Source organism: Cyrtonyx montezumae, unplaced genomic scaffold, assembly GCF_038088225.1.
Source record: "Cyrtonyx montezumae isolate F1298 unplaced genomic scaffold, pur_monq_1.0 scaffold_10, whole genome shotgun sequence".
Taxonomy (NCBI): Eukaryota; Metazoa; Chordata; class Aves; order Galliformes; family Odontophoridae; genus Cyrtonyx; species Cyrtonyx montezumae.
The window spans coordinates 21,504,994-21,524,587 of NW_027071826.1; the positions used below are offsets into that span (position 1 = coordinate 21,504,994).

The 19,594-nt window shown below is 43.4% G+C and overlaps 1 protein-coding gene across 1 annotated transcript; it reads left to right on the top strand.

Moving 5' to 3' along the window:
- Positions 1 to 604: 604 nt before the first annotated feature.
- On the top strand, positions 605 to 17,155 carry FBXO33 (F-box protein 33). Its single transcript, XM_065752658.1, has 4 exons — positions 605 to 1,116; positions 6,442 to 6,552; positions 11,083 to 11,768; positions 14,719 to 17,155. Exons 1-4 carry the CDS (start codon positions 605 to 607, stop codon positions 14,988 to 14,990), a joined length of 1,581 nt encoding a protein of 526 aa, XP_065608730.1. The 3' UTR covers positions 14,991 to 17,155.
- The last annotated feature ends 2,439 nt before the right edge of the window (positions 17,156 to 19,594 follow it).

A 19,594-nucleotide genomic window follows, 5' to 3' on the forward strand; every position in this document is an offset into this window, starting at 1 on the left:
GAGCGGGCATTACAATAAGGAGACACATAGACGCGAGGGAGCGGGACTGCCCCCCTCCCCCCAAGGCAGCCTTCCGGGCCTCAGGGGTTCGGTTGCTCCGGCCCGACCGCCCGGGGAAGTCCGACGGGGCCGCTCGGATGGGACCCGCACCCACCGCCCCAGGAAACACCACGTTTCCTCACACACCCACCGGCGAATATCGACGGGTTTCAAGGCACCCACCGCCCCAGCGGGCAGGAAGGGGTTAACTCCCCACCCCCCTCCCCCGACCCGCGGGGGCCGCAGGGCAAGTGCCCGCCCGCCGTTCGAACTGCGGCGCGTTCCATTCCCCCCGCGGGGTGCCTATCGACCCTGCGCCGCGCAGCGCCCCGCCCGCTCTCCCCGCACGCCCGCGACGCGGCGCCTCCGCTACCCTCCCCCCACCATCGCGAACGACGCGGTCGGGCTCGGGCGGCGGCGTCGGGACCGGGCCCGCTTCCCCCCGTCACCCCCGCGCGGCGCGGGGCGGTGGTAGCGCCCGCTCCTCCCCCCGGCGGTGGCGCGGGTGGTGCGTCCCGGCGACGGCCGCGTCCCGGCCGGCGCCCGCCCCCTCGCCTTGTCATTGATGTTGTTGTTTTTGTCGCAGGAGCCGCAGGCGAGGCCGGGGCTGCCGCCGCCTGTGGCCGCCGCAGCAGCAGCGGGGCTCGGGCCGGCGCCAGGCATGTCGGTGTGCGGGGAGGCGGTGGGCGCCGGCTCCCTGCCCAGCGAGCTGGTGGTGCACATCTTCTCCTTCCTGGCGGGCCCCGACCGGCTGCGGGCCTCGGCCGCCTGCTCGCACTGGCGGGAGTGCCTCTTCTACCCGGCCCTATGGCCGCGCCTCCGCCTCAGCCTCCGCGTCTCGCCGGCCGAGCGCCCGCGCCTCGAGTTCCTGATGCGCAAGTGCGGCTGGTTCGTGCGCGAGCTGCGCGTCCAGTTCGCCGCCGACAACTACCCGAGCGGCGGGGCGGCGGCGGCCGAGGGCGCGGCGGTGGCGGTGGGCGACGGGGAGGCGGCCCCGCTGTGCCCGCGCTGGCTCGAGCTGCTCAGGACGTACCTGGAGCTGGTGATGTGCGTGCTCAGCAGCGTCCGCAACAACAGGTACCGAGCGCGCCGCCGCAGGGCGACACAAAGGCCGCGAGGGCGCCTCGGCCTCCGTGGGGGACGGAGTGGGCGGGCGGCGGGGCTCCCACGGGCTGCGGGGGGTTAATAGAGGGGTTGCTGGCGTAGCGTTGGAGAGAGGCTTCTTTTCTCCCTCCCTAAAGCCGCCAGAAGGCCCCGGCTCGGAGCTCCCCTGTGACCTGGGGCTGAGGCCTGGCCTCAGCAGGAGGAGGTACTGCTGATTGCTGTGCGATCCCTCGAGCCCTGGGCTTACAATGTGCGCAGATCCCGCTTGTTCGCGCTGACTTTGGGCAGCTCTGAGACTTAATTTCCTCAGGTTGGACTTCTCTGAAATGAAGATACTTGCTTTCTCTTCGCTTATCTCGATAACGCTCCCACGCGGTATCTTTTAAAATCTCCGAGGTCATAACGTTAGCATCGGCCTCCAGTCGGAAAACGCAGCGGAGTCACGGTGCGTTGGGAAGCAGTGCAGGCTGAGGATTGTGAGTGGTTATGTGCTTTTTTGTCTGTGTGCGTGACGGTGTGCATCACCTACTGGGGGCAAAGCAACCAACGCTAAATGTTTAAAGCATTTCTGTAGATGGCTGTTGGAAAACCGTTGACAGCTGCATCACGGTACGGCCACCAGCCCTGACCCTGAAGCAGTTAAGGACCAGTGTGAGGCCTTCACTTCTGTGGTTTGAGTGGTGACAGGGGAGCTTCAGCTCCTGGTTGGTGTTAGAGGAACACAAGCACAGCGTGCAAAGTATCACTTTCGGTTCCTTGGCCCCATGGTACCCGCAGGTACTTCCCGAGAACCGCAGCAAGTGTGCTTCTGGGCACTGCCTGTGGATCACAGCTCATCTTCATCTTGATTTGTTTCTTGCCCTGTGAATCCTCAGTGTGCATGTTTGGCTGCCCTGGTCGATCTTCTTTTACTTTTCAGGAGGAGCTTTTGCTTTGCTCTTGAATCTTGGAGAAATCCAACATATATCATAAATGAAAAAGTTCAAGTGGCATCAGGCAGTGATTGTCAGATCTGATACAAATACTGCTGCTAGACGGTCTTCAACGTTTTAAATGGACAGTTAGAAGCTGCAGGAGGTATTGCATGAAAAATTGAATGAAAAATGTATGACCCGGGAATGCATAGGCTTTTTTCAGTGAGCAACTGAAACATGCGAGGAGGATTTACATGAAACAGATGTATATTCAGAATTACTTCTGGAATGAGCTTTTTTCCCCCCTCATAAACAAGGTTTGGGGTTTATTTTGACACTTCTTGTGTTCTTGAGAAGTAACTATTTGCAAGCAGTTCGTTTGCATGTTGAATGTCTTCCTTTAGCTTTTAAAGTGAACCTTTAAGATAGAAATGAGATGGAAAAGAACAATAAGGTGAGCTAAGTTGCTGCTTGTTTTTGCATCTTAGCTTATCTCGACCATTGTCACCTGCTCAGTGCTTCCTTTTATCCGCAAAAGGACTGCAGTCAGTCGCTTTGTTTCTCTGCTTCTATTTGCTCATTTGTAGCACAAGAGTGATTAATAATTTCTTGTTGTGTTTGCAGAGTGTTCCCGTACGCGTGATAGCTCTTGCAATTTCCAAAATAAAGGAAACAGCAGTGTTTTTAAATTCTCCAGCAACTAAACCGCAGCAAATGCATTCCTTTTGGAGCAGGGCTTGAAACAGGATGATTCTTTCATAGCTCCTGTCAGCCCTGCTGATAGCTTTTTGGCAGAGAAATCCTAAGGACTTCCATCTTATACTTCAGAGCTAGAGAGGGAGAAATCCGCTTTTCTGAAATGCTGTGCTGTTTCTTAACTATGTAATCTTGTTGTAGGCTTTTAAATCTGTTGTTAAACAATACAGTAACAACTCCCTCCTTTCAGGAAAAAAAAAAAGTTATTTAAATGTCTGTAGAATTCCTTGAGGATTTATAATACCGCAGGACCTAAGAAAAGACTAAAGGAAGGGCTAAAAGTAATGCGAGTTGTGGGTGTCCTCTTGGCTACGGGAGGATGATGGTGTACTTCCATGCAAATAAAATATTTTCTGTTAAGTCCCTGGAAGAGTATTGTGGAGCAACCTTTGCTAATGCTGATAGGATTAAGGAGATTGCAGATGCATAACTAGAAACAACTGATAGTGCCCCGATAGGTAGTGCTGCTATTGGTCTGCATCCACAAAGGTATGTTCAAGGTCTGTTTTGTGTTTGAAGTAGAACTCAGATCAACACAGCTCTCTGTGATTGACAGCATGTTACTCCAAAATACTGCTTTCTTGCCACTGGAACCAAGAAGATGAGTTCTGAAACTCTAATTTCTTAAAACAAAAAAACAAAAAAAAACAAAAAACGGACTGAAGTGATGTTTGTAGCGATTTGTAACTTTTCCAGTTGTTTGACAGCAAATGAAATGGACTAGTATTTAAACTGTTGATGTGTCCTACTTCGTATTTAAAAACAAAATGTAAAGAGTGGCACCATGTGACAGTATCAGGAGGGGCGAGTTGTTTCCTAGGGATTCTTAAGGAATCTTCACCATCTGTGCCATCACACACTGCTCTTTGAAAACATGAGGTTGGGGGGGCAAGCAGGAGGGTGATGCTCTGTCAGTCTTTTTTGGTATGTACAGGAGCTAATAAGCAGTCCTTGTTCAATCTTTGCTGTGAAACAGAAATGCAGATTATAGTAAACTAGGGTGTCTCAGTGAAGGTGTCTACTTTGGAGTTGCCAAACATTTGTGAGTCATTCAAAGAAGCAGACTGTCTGTATTTGAGGCTTTCTAAGAACTCTCTTCTGTCACCCAGAGCGAGCAGCAGGCAGTGAAAAAATAAACCCCAAACTACCAAAAAACCAGAGGGTCCAGTAGGACAGACAGACAGGACCACTTTGTTCCTGCTTAATGTAAGCAAGAAGCAAGGCCATTGATGTTTTTATTATTATTTTGTTGTTGTTTGCATCGCAGGGTGGAGATGGATGTTCAAAAAGAGACACTAAAACTAACAATAGAGCATAGCAAGAAGCATATTACTTTTAATATACACTTTCTGAGCTAGTGGAGTATAAATAGGTATTAAATGACAAAGAAATACCCAATCCAGAAGAGAATGTTTTTTCCCCAGCTGTGTGCATTTGTGGTATACTTAGTATTAAGATGCCATCATGACTTTCATCTTAAGAGGACAGCTAACTCCTACATTATTTATTTAAATGGCAATGGCTTTACTAATCCAACGGAATAAAGGTGAGAGGTGAGCTAGGTGCTATGGAGATTATATGGTACCAGAGTAGTGACAGAAATCTAATATTGAATTGAACTGTGATCAAATTTGTTGATGGTGGTAACTGTGCTGTGAAGAATAATTGGATGTTTTTGTTGCTTAAGCTTTGAGGTGGAAAGCTTAAACTCTGTCTCTGTAGTGCATCGAATGGCAGTGAAACAAATGTAGATAAAACGGTGTGGGGTTCTGGTAAGTGGTGTTTTGTTTGTCTTGTTGCTTAGGGGCTCTGAAATTAACACATCGGTAGCATTCACTGGGGTCTGAGTAGCACTGAATGAGACCTGTGTGTGCTGTGAATATGCTGGTGAATCAGAATTGTTCTGAAGATTGCATTTTGTCTTAGCTCTCTGAGTTAAGTCACTGAGATCAGAAGATCTGATTAATCGTATAATTAGAATATTGGCTGTGAATACTGCCTCTAACACCTGGTGGATGTTTCTGCTGATTTCCCTGTTGTACCAGGCTTTCCTCAACTACTGTGGGAGATAGAAGAGCACAGAATGCTCGGCAGTATCTTAAGATTGCCCTGCCAAACTTACTCCTCAGTATGATCAGGCACTGACTTAGGTTTGTAGAATATTGAGCATGTGAGTTACATTTAAATATCGTCAGTACAGAAGTCCTGTATTTCTAATAATTTCATGTGTTTTAATTTTGGAAATGGTTGTAAAATCTAGGTGCTTTGCTTCGATATTTGACTTGATATGGAGCTTACAGAGCTCGTGGACATTGCTTTTTAGTCATTCAGTCACCCATACGAGAAAAGTAGGAGGTGTGACAGTGGATAGATTTCAGCAAGCTAGTCTGTGCTTATTTAATGCAGGAACTTTAAAATGGATCCATGATTATTTACGGTGGATACCTATTAGGTTCAGACTTACAGAGCTAAAACATTGACTCCTTCTCCTCATCCTGTGGAGACTGGCACCAGAGTTTCCCTGGGCTTTGAGCTATGTTACTGTGCTGTGTTTCCTAAAAGCTGATCTGCAGTATTAGTGTATGACTGGTAAGCCAGCAGAAGTAAGGATGTCTGCAACTTTCTGAGTTGTCAGCTGCCAGTTAATTGGCATCTGCTGTTGAAGGTGAATTTAACTGTTGCAGCCACTTGTGATTTTGCTGTTTTAATTTCCAAGTGCAAACTATGAACCTTAAATGTTTAGAAGTAAATCTAACTTACTGCGTGTATAAATAAGTTTAAAAGCAAACAAAAAAAATCATTAGTCAGTTAGAATAAAGCAACAACACCCTAAAAAGAAATGCTGCAATCAGCTGCTCTAAAACTGTTACAGTTTTCATAACTTCTGCTCGATCTTTTTCAGGGCATAGAAAAGATGCAAGTCAAAGAAGTGAACTGTGGTGGGAAACTGTCTAGCACATGGAGACAAGTCCAGCATAGAATTAGAGGGTGGTCTTTCACTAATGTTACTTCTAAAAATTCGAATACGATGGACAAATAATCCTCTTCTGTTGACCAATGGGGAATGTCAGAACAGCTTCTACTACTTCAGTATAGCAGAAATCAAACACTGAATGGGGTGTGGGGAGCTTTTGCTCAGCTTCTGTCTGTGCTGCCTCAGCTGCTGCAGGTTTGGGCCCCCATTTGTAGCACGGCTGCAGTATGGGAGTGATCTGGAAAGGCTTTTTGCCGTTGTGTTCTGCTTGCACTTTGAACACAGCATTACATTTGAAAAGGAATAGGTATTTGATGTGTTTACCTGTGATGTTAAGTGCCCGCCTTCCAAGAATTAAAGAGAATGTGTAAGTACTGCTGGAAGTTTGCTTGGTGGTGGTGGCCTCCGTGGTCAGTAAAAGCTGCTTTACAGCTGGGGTCACCAGTTTGTACATCCCTCCTCCCTTTTATGCTTTGGTCTCACTCTGTTTAGCTCCAGATGGACCTGTACTGCAGGACAGTAGGATGCTTCCCAGAATAGTTTACACGTTCCATGTAATTATGTGTTCTTACTGCCTGTTTTTGTCTTATCCAGAGTGATTCCTTACAGCATTTTTTTGTATACAGATCCCTTTTTTTTTCTTTTTCATTTCAGGAACCTCCAGAAGTTATGTCTGTTTGGGGATATAAGCATTCTGCAGCAACATGGAAGTATATCAAATACATACCTCGGCAAGGTTGATCCTGATGGCAAAAAGATTAAGCAGTAAGTTATATTTTGTAAACTGTCAGATATGTTAAAACAATACTTAATGGTTTTTCGTACCTGAAATAGGTGACTGAGAAAACAAGTGTGTTTTTTTTAATAGGATGACAATTTAGATTCTTACGTTGAATTTTTTATTTTTAGTATTTGAATGAAATACTCTGGTTTTGTGGTCTTCTTTTAGATGAGAATCCTTTCTTTTGTTTTTCATTGTGTTCTAGAAACAATTTCGTGTTAAAACAAGAGGAGGGACAGTAATCTTTTACCAGTACCTTTAGTATTGCTGTACATGGGAAAAAAAATACAAGGAAGTAATTTGATGTATTTACTAGCTGCATGTCCTCAATTCTTAAAATAAGTTCTTGGTGCTTATGTCCTCTTTTAAATTTAAGTTATATCTCAAAATTGGGTTAGGTATTTGTAGAATTCCTGTAAGATCTTAGCTCACAGTGTGCTTGTTTAGTCTCAGAGGTTTATTTTAGTTTGCCATAATTACACTGCTGTGCAGTCTTTGAATGCTTATAATCAAAATACCTGGTTTGTGCTCTTTGGAAATGGTGAAATACAAATTTAAAAGCTACTGACTAAAAGCTAAAACTTTCCATGCAGATAAAACTTTAATGCCATAATTTTAATTTATGTCAGTGTAAATATCTTCCAGGTAGCTTGAGAGTAGAATAAGTGCAGCTATTCAAGATCTTTACTGTTTATTTTAAATGGTTTTAGAACTAGTCTGAATATATTTTCAGATCAGTGTATGAACGAGAGCACAACTGTCAAAGTGAATGCTTCTGAACGCTTGGTCCTGACTGAAGTTGCACATCAGTGCACATACAGATGTGCATTTTTGTTACCCTGTTATGCTTAGAATGCAGAAGTCAGAGTAGTTTGAGCTCCTGTTCAACGTATGTACTGTCTGCAGGTGAAAAGCTTTTTTTCTTATCCTTTCTGAAGACAAATACATAAAGGAATGATTGTCCTGAAGCACAAAGAGAGTCATCTAAGCAGGTGTTTACTCAGCTGAGCATACAATTAAATATTTCTTTAAACAATAACAAAAATGGGTATGCATACTTCACAGCCATAAACAGTTCAAAATTAATTTATTATCTAAAGTGAAGTCTTTCATGTGGGTATTGACCTTTGCATGTTTTGGAATGAGGAAATAAATGCTACCTTTTTTTTTTTTATGAACTAAAGTGGTGTGTTTGGGATCTGCTAGTTTCTTTGATGAAGGTTGGCAGTGGATCATCTGCACTAACAATGTATACTTCAGGAAGTAAATCTTTGTCTTTGTAGTCTTGCCTTTTGCGTGCATTTGGATGTTTGTATCAGTTAAGTTACAAAACATGGATGCAAATAGCCAACACTGAAATATATTGAGCAACCTATGGAGACAGCGTTAATGGCAGCTGAGGATTTTGGAACCTGTGTGGTGGTAAATGGTGCTGTCTCTTTTGGGAACTTCCTACAATTCAGTCAGTTAGAGAAGAAAACATGACACTTCCTCTAGTCCATAGCATTCAACTGAGTGTAATAGAGCTTGGGTGGAATCTCAGCCAGCACAGAGCCATTATTAGGAAGTTATCCAGTAAAGACTAATGGTTGCTCTGTGGGAAGACAAAGCCTTGGGTTACATTGGTTGCTCTGTGGGAAGAGAAAGCCTTGGGTTACATTTCCAAAATCCTTCTCCTGCAGTGGTCAGCACGTACAGTCAATGGGTTTATAATGCTTGTTCTTTTTCTTTCATGCCTGTGTGTCCCTGGATGCTTTCTAAAATTCACTTTAGAGCTCAGTTCATCACTGTGTGAAAGCTCATTGCAAAGAATGCATTTGTCTTGAGCAGAGTAAAGTGCAGCTTAAGATTTTTGCTTTCTGAAATCTGCTTTCCATGATTGATCCATGTGTTTCAGATAGTTTTGTCTCTAAAAGAACCACTTTAGCCTTTTGTATTAAACAGAATACGTTGACTGATACAGTTTTTAAATAAATGGGCCCTGTGCAGATCTTGCTGGCAAGTTTACTTCCTGCCATGGGGCATCTGTGTGTTTCTGTACCAGTGGGACTTCTTGGGGCTAAAGCAGTTAGCTTTTGCTCAGTCTTACGCCTGAAACTGACATTTCTGACACTGTAATAGCAATTTATTTGGAGGGTTTTGTTGGTTTTTTTTCTAAAATAGTATTGTCATTTGTAGGGGAATGTTCCACTGCTTTTCACAAGGAGCAAAACTAAGTATGTCTGTTGGGACGTCACTGTGCTAAATCACTTTCTTCCGTATGCTGAGCTTTTATTATGTTTTGTGTTTGTGTAAGGAACTATGCTTACACTTACGTGTTATAAATGAGCTTTAAGATAGTCGTGTGTGTAAGGATGAGTTCTGTACAACATAGTAGGCAGTTAAAGTAAAACATGGCTGTAAAATAGGTGTTAATTTTCAAGAATTCACTTAAGGTGCTCTAGAAGTTAGACACAATTCAAACTGTTTTTACAAACTCCAATTAGGTGCAGTCTGCTTATGATGAATAGGATGCACATACGAATTTGCAGGGGAGGAATAAACCCTTATTGGGGCGTTTGAAAGATGCATTTGAAATCTGTTAAACTAAGAGCCTGCAGTTTTTATTGTTCTTCCTGTCTGTCCTCATATAAAGCAGGCATTTAAAGCAAGCCAGAAGCGGTCATTGCTAAATGTGTATTGTGGTGTTTGATCTCCTTTTTGTTATTAAGTTGGCAAAGAACTGGAAGAAAGTGACTGGGAAGTTTTCTTAGGGAGTATGAATCCACAACCCATCCGCATGAGTCTAAACACATGTATAAGTACCTAAACACAAAGTTACATAGCATTAAATCAGTATCACTGCACAGTTCTGTGAGCACTGTAACAGTACTCTTGTTAGGCCTAGATGCTTAAATCATATCCGAAGCATGACGTAAAGAAAACTTCAGTGTAGTGAGGTATAGATAGTGGTATTTGACAGAGCATGTCAAAGTTGATTTGTCATCTTGTCAATTGTTGTTACAAGCACTAGTATTGCTTGGACTGTTACAGAGCAAAGGCTACCACTGCTGCGAGTGTTACAGCATCTTTCCTTTCCTAGGTACTGTGATGACAGTGGGCAGGAAAGCACATACAGACAGGGAGGAGGATGAATGAGGATTGGTCTGTTAATTTTCTTAAACACCAAGGACTTTAGGGTGTTAAAGGTGACAGGGTAAGAGGAAGGAAGAAAAGGGGGATAGCACTGCACGGTGTTACAGTTGCAAAACATTGGCGCTTTGCTGGCAGTGAGGTCCCTGAGAGTTACTACAGACTGAAAGCCATCTCTGGCTCAAGAGATGAGAGCTGGAGCTTTTTGGAAAGGAGAAAATCTGAGAAGTGTGACTGTGTTTCCCTTCATTTTAAGATGTTAGTATTTTTCTGCTGTTGGTCAGGATACGGAGCCTTTAGTTTTGCCTGGACATGATCTTGATTGTAGATAAAGAGATAAGAATAAAAAGTTTGTAACATTGTTTTCAGCTTAGATGTTGAATGTTTGTATATGTTGTACAACAGCGAAGAAAAAGGTGTTCTCTGGAAAACATTGCTGATTTGAGGCACAAAGATTCCTGCTAGGTTCCTTATGGAGGGATTTACCTTATTTCTTCAAATCTCACAGACCTGTCATAGCCTGGATCAGTTGCTTCCCTTAAATGCTGATTTTTCCTTTGAGCTGACCGAGGTTTGAGGTTAGACTCATCTATATCAAATCTTACCTTAAAATACCATTTTGGATTACATAGCTAACTTAAAGAACTTGCATTTAAAATAACCTGGTGATCTGGGATTGAAATGTCACCGGGTCCAAGTTTCTCCTGTAATTTGTCAAGCTGTTGACACTTGAAAATCCGTTCAGCTGTGTATTCCGAATTGTTTCAAAAACATTAAGTGTTTGTTCTTTATCCTTCAGTGGGGAAAATCAAGCAATAGGCTTCAGATTATTCTGATGTGCTTAAAAGTCAAGCTTCTCCAACTCTTCCATGAAAATGACTTTTTTTTTCCCATTTTAATTTGCAGCTCTAGACAGGCTGGCTAACAAATATGAAAAGCTGTTTTTAAAAACACAGTTATTGCTTTTAAAAACATTACAGGTTTTCTTATTTGCATAACCTTAATGTGTTTGTGGGAGGGTGCTGGTATGTGTGAGGAGGAAGTGCTGAGAAGCAGGACATGGAGATTCGTAGTGCAGCACTGCTACTGGAAGACAAAGTGCATTGTTGTTTTCGTAGGGTTTTTTTGTCAGGATAGTTCGCAGTTCTAACATTTGAAGTCCAGTGAAGGTTAAAGCACTGTGGGAAGTCGGCAGCATGTTGTGTTCCTTTATGTTGTGTACCTTTATGGCTCCCAAAAACTGATGGTAGCACCTTCTGTCGGATAAGGCCATAAATAAAAAGAAGACCACCTCTTCAGTGGGGGGAAAAAATAGACTGGTACACACTTGGTAACACTAAACCATGTTTAACAGCATTGTTATCTGTTTTGTTTACTTACAGAATTCAACAGCTGTTTGAAGAGATACTAGGCAATAGCAGGCAATTGAAATGGCTGTCCTGTGGGTTTATGCTGCAAATAGTAACTCCCACATCGTTGTCCTCCTTATCAAACCCCATAGCCAACACCATGGAACATCTGAGCTTATTGGACAACCACATCCCTGGTAATACCACTCTCATCACTGCAGTTGAGTTGGAGCGCTTTGTGAATCTGCGTTCGCTTGCTTTGGATTTCTGTGATTTTACGGCCGAAATGGCAAGAGTCCTGGCTGACAGCAACCATGTGCCTTTGCATCGACTGTCTCTCCTGGTCCACAGTGTTTCCATAATGCACAAGTCATTGGACAGTATGCCAGAAGATGAGAATTGGAAGGCGCTGATGCGCAACAGCACGAATCTTCGGGTCTATATAATGGCTTTTGATGTAAAGAGTGATGATATGTTAAGGATTCTTAAGCCCAGTATACCCCTAGAGAGGATTCACTTTGACAGCTACATCACTTGTGTTTCCGGAGCTGTTGTTGACCTCATATCCAGGCAGTATGATAAGTTCCTCACTCATTTTATACTGATGAATGATGTGATAGATATGTCTGGCTTCCCAGATCTTAGTGACAACCGGAACGAAGATCCACTTGTCTTATTAGCCTGGAGGTGCACGAGGCTCTCTCTCCTAGCTGTTCATGGTAGGTAATATGTTGCATGAGCACGGTGAGTGACTGAAATACTTACAACATTTTGCCCTTTCTGATTGTAATGAGTTTCAGTAAGAGTCATGTTCAAGAGTCCGCTGCGTGGTCACTGCACGAGCTGTTGTACTTTGTACAGGGATTTTCATAGGAAGATTTGCTTGTTTATCCATCTTAAATGTTCTTGTAGTTTACTAAACTTCTATGGGAGGTCAGCTAGGATTTTATTAGGCTGCTCACAGAATTGAGCACTAAGAATTGAGCGAGTGTTCCAGGAGGCACAGTGCAGGTTCCTCGGTGTGGCTGGGTGTGTGGATGTGAATGCTGCAGATGCTTGCTGTGTGTGCCATGAACTCATAGGCTGTTAAGATTAGATGGTTGTACTTCCTCTTTGTGCAGCTAACACAGGTTAAGTCCCTCGTGACTGAGGGGAAGGAAGTCTGTTACCAGCTCGGTAAGATTTTGGCAGCAGAGGAAGGTGGTGAGCAGAATTTGAGACCTCTCTACTTGAAGAGTGGGGGAGAAAAATACATTGTCTACTGGTTTCACTGGTAATACCAAAATTAGGTTTTTCTCATATGTTTGCTGTATAATTGCACATCAAAAAGAAGTGCACAGTTGCATTCAGCTCTATTAGAAGTGAGAATCATTTGGCATGTTTTTAAGACACCTGAAACTGAAACAATGCAGAGTGGTTGTTTTGGTTTGTGCTGGAAGTGGCTTACAGAGAGCAAGCCTGCTGATGCATGAAGGAGTTAAGACAGGACTCTGTTCTGTTACGTAAGAATGAATGCCCATTTCCTCAGGCAGCTTGCAGGAATAAATCTCCTGTTACTCAGCACAAACAGGAGACATCTTCAGCAGCAAAAGTGGTACGTTCCCATCTCAGCTGAAGTCAGAAAGTCCCCCTCATATCTCCGCCCTTATATCACAGATTGGCAAATGACCATACCTCTCTGTAAGTGTGGATTTTGGCAGTTTCTCTAACACTGAATTAGTTTCAAGGCCTTTTAGAATAAATAAAAAAATCCACTTACTTTTCTACAACAGGAAAATCTCTTATTATATTATGTAAGTTCAAAAAGATAATATATAATCTTATATTCAGGTATTTTAAGTAACACCTGCTATCAGTGCAGAATGTGTTACTCTGTGCAGTGCTGGGAAGGCAAACCACATCTTACTGTTCTTTGTCACTGCTGCTTCTCTGGGGCTTTTAGTATACTTGGGAGAGAGAATGGCCAAACATCAACCACACTGTGATGCTGAAATTCAGATTCCTTTCCCTTTCTATTCTCTCTTCTTTCTAGACAAAGTTAGCTAAGCTGCTTATGAGCGACTACTAATTTTCTTAATTTTTATTTTTACTTTTTTGAGAGCATGACTTCTGTGCTACTGTAGTATAAGCATCTTTCTTCTTAAGTAGTGATAGTGAGAACATGGCTAGGAGGAAGGCTCTAGAATGCTGTGGTGCTTCACTCAGTATGGCATCTTATTCTCACGTTTGCATTTGTCAAGATTTGCCTAATAATGGTTTCTGGTGCTACTTGTTACATTTCTTGTGATGCTATCAAGCTTCCTCTGGGAAAGAAAACTTGGAGGAGTGGGGGGGGGAAGCTGTATTTGTTAGAGGAGACGTAATTGGCTCAGATTGTAAATACACAGGTTTTTCCCTTGCTGTTAGTTGAGAAGCAGTTTCTAATGTTTTTTTAGAGGTTTTTCATCTTTTGCCTTTAGTTGAAAAAGCAGTTTTAGCTGACAGCTTCATCTTTTGCTGTTTTGCCTGTGAGTAAAGCCTCAGCAGATGAGAATTGCAGGGATTCATACATTCTTTGTGGTTGACGTCCTAGAAATTGAGCCAGAGATATGTTTATGGGGCTCCTCGTTCAAAAAATGTCTTGAGCAAAACATTTGTAGGAGATGTTATAGACAAAAAGCAGGGAAAGAAATACATGAAAATTTCTCCTTTAATCTATTAGTTCAGTTTTCCTCATTCTTTAGTCATCTGTCTTGCTAGATTGCGATGTAGGACATGCTGCATTGCCTTGCTGAAGAGCAGAGCGCAGCTGGCTGTTGTTCTTCAGCAGCATGCTTTCCCAGTTCTGATGCTGCGCACATGGCAGCTTTGTGTAGAGTCTGAGTGTGCATTTCCCCAGGAGGTACAGCACCTGTGAGAATGATGATGGAGGCAGAACTGAGCCTTGTCATTTTGCAGTGGAAGTGCTGACTTGCTGAGCTTCCGAAAAGGGAAGTTCCCAAATACTCTGTTTTGCACCTGGATGAGGAAGAACTTAGCATATGCCTTAGCCAAGGTACAGAAAACTAGCAGGTAACTGCAGAGTAAGTGTTTTGAAAGAGGAATGCTAATATACGGTAATTGGAAGAGAGAGAAGCTTCGTAATTACGTTTAATCTCAGGTAGAAAAACGAGATAGATATGGATTTTTTTTTTCTTTACAGCAGTGGGACCTGTTTCCTGGAGAGGCTTCTGTTTTGCTTATTTTCCACTAAGTCTACTCCTAAGGCAATAACAGCTGACTTCAGGTTTATTTTCCTGGCAAAAACACAGTTTTAAAGTGGTTCCTTTATACATCCACTTTAAATAGCCGATTAGTCACTTTGATGTGATTCATTTGTAAGTAGTTGACAGAAGGTTTGATACTGTAGTTACAACTTAACTTGCACTAAAGAAATTGATACAAATGGTGGAAAAATTCAGTATAGAAAAAGCTTTGTTGAACTAACTGAAATTATTTTGGTACTTCCTTACTCAAGATATAAAATTGAACTTTCCTATTTGCAACCAAAACAGAAATTCTGCCAGACACAAGATGACAAAGTAAGTTGGGAAGGATTTTAAGATGGTCCGACATTAAATACTTCCGTAAGAAGTGCCTTGCTGCAAAATTACAGAGCTTTTTTTTTCTTCTTCTTTTTTTTCCCCATAGGTTACACAGTTTGGGCTCACAATCTCATTGCAATCGCTCGTCTTCGTGGCTCTGATCTGAAAGTGCTGGAAGTCACAGAGGAAAGCATTGATTTTGACCAAGGAGAACTGGCTGACCAGGATGTGGATCCAGTGCATAATCTCATTGAGCAGGTATCTCTCGGATTGGGTCGACCTTGGCACGCAGTCATGGACATAGAGCTGCTCAGCGTCTTCACTGAGCCAACTCGTCATTTTTACAGAGAGATGCAAAGCTTCAGTGAAGGCATTTAGCTCCTTATTTACAGTTCCTGTGGCTACATATGCAAGTAGGGTCCTATTATGTTTTTTTGTTTGTTCTTTTTTTCAGTAGCGTGAATTAACCCCTTTTGTGCTGTGTTTAATCAGTATTAGCTATATAGAATTACATATGTGTATTCTACTTCTTGATCAAAGAACGTAGTCGGGTATTGGTTTAGAAGCTGAAAGTGGCAGTGTTTAGGGTTTTCACGGTTAATGGACTTGTCTAGCAGACCTTACAGGGATGCAGCCAAAGGCTGTCTGAGGTTGCCAGCTAACTTTATTTTTATGGAGTAACTGCATTCTCAATTATTTTTGCTATTCTATCGGAGTTCTGTGCTCAGGAGCCAGCTGTTTTTGATGTCCATATCCATAGCCCAGTGGATTTCTGTGTCGTCATTGTTTGCTTCGTCTGGTAGCATGCTACTTAATAGGCTTAAAAGGGAGAGAGGTCTGCCCGGGGCTGTTGGTTTGTTAGACTCTCACCTTGCTTCGTTTCACATTCTGCTTCTGAAGCGTGCCCTGCTGCCGGTCCCAGTTCTCCTTGGCTGTCAGGCAGTGCTGTGGAGGAGCACTAGCTTTTCAGGCAGCCGTGCTCGCAGCTTCACTCCGTGCTCCGTGGCATTTCGGGTTCTCTGTGTAAACTCCTCCTAGTTTATACTCATCTCCTGTCATCTTCCTCAGAAGTTAGCTTTGGGCCAAAGTTTAAGAGGAAAAAAACAAGGAAGCGCACTCCGATGAGGTAAAAACGTAACAGTAAGGCTTCAGCATAAAGGTATACACCTGCAAACAAACATTAGTCGTGAAATCCCTAGCAACCGAGTCACTGGATTTTCTCTGTCAGCGCCTGTGTCAGCTGCCAAAGAATAGATTAAAAACGAAGAAGTGCCCACATGCTGGCAGGGGCAGGCCAGCTTCTGGCCAGCCAGATACTGCTAGATTGTAATATATAAGGTCGAATTTCGACCTGTGGTACACAGCTGTGCTGTGGCTCAGTCAGCAACCTCAGAACTCTTAACAAACATGCACCTGTTTCACTGTGAATAGTGAATGTAAAGGAAGGAAAGGAAACAAATACAAAGCTTGTTCTATCACAGGTATGAGCTGCTACGATGCATGAAGAACATTCCATGAAGTATGTTTTAAAATCTTGTTATATCTGAGAGGCTTTAAAAGCCGATTTAACTGTTTCAGGGCAACCGCGGTACAGACGTGGTCTCTGTGAGACTTCCACCTGACCCCAGTTTTAAGTGGTACGAATGTTGTGCATTTAATGTTTAAAGGACAGTCTGCAATAATAAAGTAAGTGGCCAACGTGGGTGCCCAGCAGTGCTGAGACCTGGCTGCTATATTGTAAGCTTTGGAAAACACAATTTATGCAACAGATGTCCAGATATGATTCTATTTATGGAAAAAGTTTATATGTGTTTTACAAATGGTTTTACCATCTTATATTAAAATGACCTTTTGACAGGTGTGCGCTGTTTTGTCTCCAGTGAGCACATACCATGCGGATTTTATATGTACATCAGTAGAGTGAATCCACTGGCACAGTGTGTGTATATGCCAGATGTGGTGAGATTTTACCTTATAAATGTGATCAGATTAAAAAATAAACTCCTGACAGAAAATGTAAGGAAACCAGCTGAATGTTTGAATCGATGACTGATGTTGTATGGTTTATGTTAAATGTATATTCTTTTAATCAATAAATGAAGCGTTAAAAATGGATCACTGTATAAAATATTTTATTGTATCAGCATGAGAATTTCTAGACTTAAGATGCAACCATCATTCCTAAGCTGTGTGTAACTGGTAGCTCCCGTTGTGTTTAGGTCAGTGGAAGAGTCTGAACTGAAATGTCGTACGGCGGTTTCTTTGACTTGGCTGAATTCTGTCGATGTTTTTGGAGGGAGGGGAGGGGGAGGATGCTCTGCTGAAGCTCAGGCTACCAGCCCAGTTAGCACAAACCGTATATCACGATATGACTTATTAGACCGATATCGGTAAACTGTGGATTGTAGAATATAAAAGATTATTTTGAGAAATTCCTGCATCCGTTGCAATTGCTTAAATCAAAACCTAATGTGATCTAGAAAAAAAATGTGTAGTAGTCTTCTTGGTGTCCCACTATTAAATAGATTATGAATACCCACAATGCTTCGGTTGACATTTTATCCGTACTCAGAGTACGTAGCTGTGTATTCTGAATGAAAACTGCAGATGTCTGATAAGCTGTCGCAGAGCTGTCGTGCCCTGCAGCAGCTGACTGTGCTGTGAGAATTGGAGTGGCTGTGCAGTGTGTGCGTGCCAAGCACGGGTTTGCTTTGAGCTTCTCAACTCTGTTTTGCGGCAGCCCAAACCCCACTAGCAGGCACGAGGACTGTCCTGCATCTGGTAGATCTGGTGAGCAACTTGCTGGAGAATGAAGTAGATTTTGCCGTGGCTGTGAAGTGATGGAAGGTTTTCTCACGGCTTCCACGCAAAATGCTGAAGAGGTCGTGTCCTCTGCTTTAAACAGAGTTGCGGGAACTTAATTCTTCCTCTGCACACTACAGGGTTTCTGTGCACTGCTGCATTATTTACTGCAGTTGGGACTTCATTACCTAAATGTTTGTTTTCGTAGTCTAACCTGTTTTCTGATTTGTTTTTAATTAGTGTAATCTTAAAAGGAAACATGAAGGGCAGCAGAGACTGGCCACTTGTCCATGGTACAGAGGTGTGCGGTCCTCACGCTACGCTGAAAGAGGGCCATCTCTGGGGAGTGCTGTCAGTCCTCCAGATGTGTGATTCCTCCTCAGCTTGAAGTCTAATGCCTCCACATGGTTTGTGTTCCAGGTGTGAATTCGGTGTGCATATGCTGCAGTGAACCTTTGCTCTTCAAGTGTAGGGAGCCCTGCAAGGCGAGTGTGGCTGGAGACACGCAGACCTTGAGCAGTTGGAGAGATACACCTCTGCTTGTTCTGTTTCCTTAGGAACAAGTAACAGTCGCTCTTGTTGGGCAGTTGTGTGTTTAACAGTAGTCTGAATTAGTGGTACCAGGATGAAGGGGTGCAGACTAAAGCAGCTGTAAATCAAGTGATGGGGAAGAGGTCCTAATGTGGAGAGGGGCCAGAGGAGCTACGTGAAATTGTTTGCAAAATCCCAACCAGGATTGAATTTTTTTCTCTTTGTTTCTCCTAAAAACACGGGGGTGTCAAGTCAGTTCTTGTTGCATTCTGGATTTAGCAGCAGGAACTTGGAACACAAGGCCTTCATTGTTACAGCCACTGCTCCTGCCTGGCGGGGGGAGCAGGGCCTTCCCTGCACACGCACTCGTGTGATCCTGCTCAGGCAAGCTTATGTAACCCATTTCATGGACTACTCTGTCCTACTTCCTACTGCATAAATAGAGCTTGTTTTCATTGCTTGCCTGCAAATACAACTTCAAGCTACTGCTGGGAAAAAAAAAACCCACAAAACAGAAGGTTCTGTTCTGTCTGCAGGATGCTCCAGTCCATGCCTGTCCTGCGTTACTGTTGTCCCCTTAATTCATGTTTTGCCTGCAGCTCCCTGCCACTGTGGGCACAGAGTGAACTGTTTTGCTGGAGGAACAATTGTATTTTGAAGACAGTTGAACACTAGAAAAAATATTTAGCTCACACTGTGCTGTGTCAAAATACTGTGTCTGTTCACACAGTGGAACTACACTTGTCAGTCCTTTTCAAACCCTAAAGTAGTTTGGGATTAAAAATCAGAATTTTGTTCTGTTGGTGGTATTAACAACATTAAGGACCTCTGTGCCTTCAGCTGTTTCCTACACGTAGAGTCAAGCTGATAGTTGGCAGTTCTGGTTGTTCTAAGGGCTGATGCAAAGGTGGATGTACAAACCAAACAGCTGCTTTTTGGGTCCCTATTTAGGCCAACTTAGAACCTCTGGAAAGCAAATCACGGCTAAAAGTGATGCAATAGCTGAACTAAGCTAAACAGCAGTTAAGGGTTTCAACATACATGAACCTTCAGAATGTCTGTTGCCAGAATTCATTGGCCAGTGGCTTAAGTACAGTGCTTATCTAAAAGCCTTCGACTAAATTAGAAGGAATAAAGAAATAGCAAGGAGGAGCCGGGGGGAGTTCAGCTGAAATAAGCCTATGGGGAAGTAAGGTTAAGAGCCAGGAGTATTGCAGAAAGAAAAGCTCACTTGGCAGACTTATCTAAGCAAGCAGTAACAAAAAAAAGCATGCTGGAGCTTTTAGGAAACTTCTAGTTATGGGGTGTGGTTGCTTGTGAGAGTAGAGCAAATGCACAGACTTGGCTTACATTAAAAACTTGTGTGTGTGTGTGTGTGTGTGTGTGTGCACGTGGAGAATGGGGCAGTGGCAGCTTGCTGCCCACTGCTGCTGCTCTAAGTGGAACCTTGGCTAAAAACAGTTCTTCTGTTTTTTGAAGGGTTCCTTACCAGATGACTGCACTGTAATTACACGGTTTTCAAGGTTAAGGGTGCTGGCCTTAACACCACCAACTGACAAGAACCAGCAGCTTCTAGCAGAAGCCTTTAGTCTGTAGGGCAGCAGGTGAGCACGGAGCGAGGCTCTGTCCTGCTGCAGCCTGCTGCCTTA

Bases quoted from the DNA above. Each gene is read 5' to 3' on its own strand.
- FBXO33 (XM_065752658.1), top strand. From the start codon at position 605: ATGTTGTTGTTTTTGTCGCAGGAGCCGCAGGCGAGGCCGGGGCTGCCG. The intron at 1,117-6,441 runs GTACCGAGCGCG...TTTTCATTTCAG, and splicing joins AGCAGCGTCCGCAACAACAG to GAACCTCCAGAAGTTATGTC. The intron at 6,553-11,082 runs GTAAGTTATATT...GTTTACTTACAG, and splicing joins GATGGCAAAAAGATTAAGCA to AATTCAACAGCTGTTTGAAG.